Source organism: Pteropus alecto, unplaced genomic scaffold (genome assembly GCF_000325575.1).
Source record: "Pteropus alecto unplaced genomic scaffold, ASM32557v1 scaffold213, whole genome shotgun sequence".
Lineage (NCBI taxonomy): Eukaryota > Metazoa > Chordata > Mammalia > Chiroptera > Pteropodidae > Pteropus > Pteropus alecto.
This window is the reverse complement of record NW_006434829.1, coordinates 3,718,459-3,720,325: the sequence shown is the minus strand read 5'-3', so window position 1 is coordinate 3,720,325 and position 1,867 is coordinate 3,718,459. Positions and strand designations below refer to the sequence as shown.

At 66.0% G+C, this 1,867-nt stretch overlaps 1 protein-coding gene across 1 annotated transcript in view; it reads right to left on the bottom strand.

The window, feature by feature from the left end:
- Nucleotides 1–4: 4 nt before the first annotated feature.
- The window catches only part of CCDC92 (coiled-coil domain containing 92), a gene marked incomplete at its 3' end in the record, with an annotated part of 16,756 nt that continues 14,893 nt past the window's right edge, over nt 5–1,867 (bottom strand). The window contains exon 4 of the mRNA XM_015587894.2: nt 5–618. Within this exon, the coding sequence (XP_015443380.1) occupies nt 5–618 (614 nt within the window). The remainder of the gene's footprint in view (nt 619–1,867) is intronic.

Genomic DNA, 1,867 nt, shown 5'->3' with positions numbered 1-1,867 from the left:
CCGGGCTGTGCTGCTCGCTCGCGCCGCGGTCGGACGCGATGGGGGGGATGACCAGGGGCCTCTCCTTGATGACGTGGACCTCGGCCGACTCCCTGGCCAGCAGGAACGGGGTGGGGTCGGGCATGGCATCCACTGGTTCCCGCAAAAGTAGTTTCCGGCTCTCGGCCCCGAATCTGTAGACCTCTTCGAATTCGGGGTGCAGCGGGGCAGACAGGCTCTTTTTCATCCGGCGGCGGGGCGTCTCGGGCAGCTTGTCTCTGGGGGGGGCTGGCTTGTAGCTGGCCAGCACCGGGCTCCCGGACGGGCTGCCGTCCGAGGTGCCGCTGGAGCTGAGGAGCTTCCTCTTGGTGGCGTGCAGCTGGGAGGTCAGGTAGGCGATGGTGCCGGCGCGCTGCTCCAGCTCGCCGGACAGCAGGCTCAGCTTGTGGCTCTTGACCTTCAGCTCCTCCAGGTACTTCTTCTCCCGCTCCCTGGCCGTGCTCTCCAGCACGGCGACCGCCGCGTCCTTCTGCTCCAGCTCCTTCAGCAGCTCCTGCGTCTCCTTCTCCTTGGCTTTCAGCTGAGCTTCCAGTTCCTCACATCTCTTCTTCAGTTCGCTGCTTCTAGAAGATCCGTCTCCTAGAAGAACAAGGGGGGACCAGGTTACGAGCCCACCGGGGGGTGGGGGGGCAGGAAGACCTGGGAGGGTTCCCGCTCCCACTGCGGGGCCAGCGGCCGGTCCTACCCCGGGCGGGACCCCACCTCCAGGGCCTCTCCCCTCAGTACAGGGTGGGAGACCGGGGGCCGCTGAGGCCCGGCCAGCTCTCGGTTCTCTGGTTGACCGTATTAAAGAATGTCTCCAAATTTAAAAACTGCCGAAGGTAAAACGGGCAATTTCAGAGTTTTCGACCTCGCCGGATACTTAGGATTAAACCGGTAGCAGCTTTGTCTGCTCAGGTGATGTTTATTAAATGCCGGCTCCGTTCAGGGCACTGCCGAGAAAGACGAGTGTAAACACTCTCCATCCATCGCACCAAAGCTCTGAAGGTGCAGAGGAGACAGGATGGCAGGCTGTCGCGCTCCCGACACAGTCCCCTCTCGTCTCTCAGTGCGCGGCACCCGTGACTGGCCAGGGCCCAGCGCAGCCCTGGGCCTGCCCTGCCTGCTCCCGCTGCACCGTGCGCCCTCAGCCCCCGGCCGGGCTGTGGGATCTACCAGGGCAGCTGCGTGCGGTCCACGAGGGCAGGAGGCCCGGGTGGCCAGGCGGGCACCGCTCAGATGAGGGGCCAGGTTCAGAGATGGTGACGCGCCGCCCAACCTCGGGGCGGAGAGGCAGCCGGGATCCCGGGCTATGGACCGGAGTTCGCTGGGCCGGAGGTTCAGGGCCCCTGGGGCTGCGCGTGTGCCCGACCCCACCTCCCCCCGGCGCTAGAGCTGCTCTTTGCTGATCTTCCTCGCTTCTGGGGCAAGCTCCACCGCGCCCTCTCTGCACACAGCCTTTCTAGACGTTTCCGTCTTCCCCTGTGAAAGCTGCACGGACACTGGCTGTGGCAGCGGCGGCTCCGTGTCACCTGAGGCACTATTCCCCAAGCCCCCGGAGCAGTCAGCCATGGGGGCACTTTGTAAGCAGATTCCCAGGTTCCCCTCCCCCCACCCGCAACGGTGAAGTCAAACCTCCAGGTCAGGAATTGAGGCGCCCGTTCCCCACCCAGGCGCCTGAGTTCTTTGTGCGCCCCTGGACGGCAGTGACCTCCACCGCGGGGGAGGGTGGACGCCCCTGGACGGCAGTGACCTCCACCGCGGGGGAGGGCGGACGCCCCTGGACGGCAGTGACCTCCACCACGGGGGACGGCGGACGCCCCGCGAGCACCACCCGCTTTCACACCCT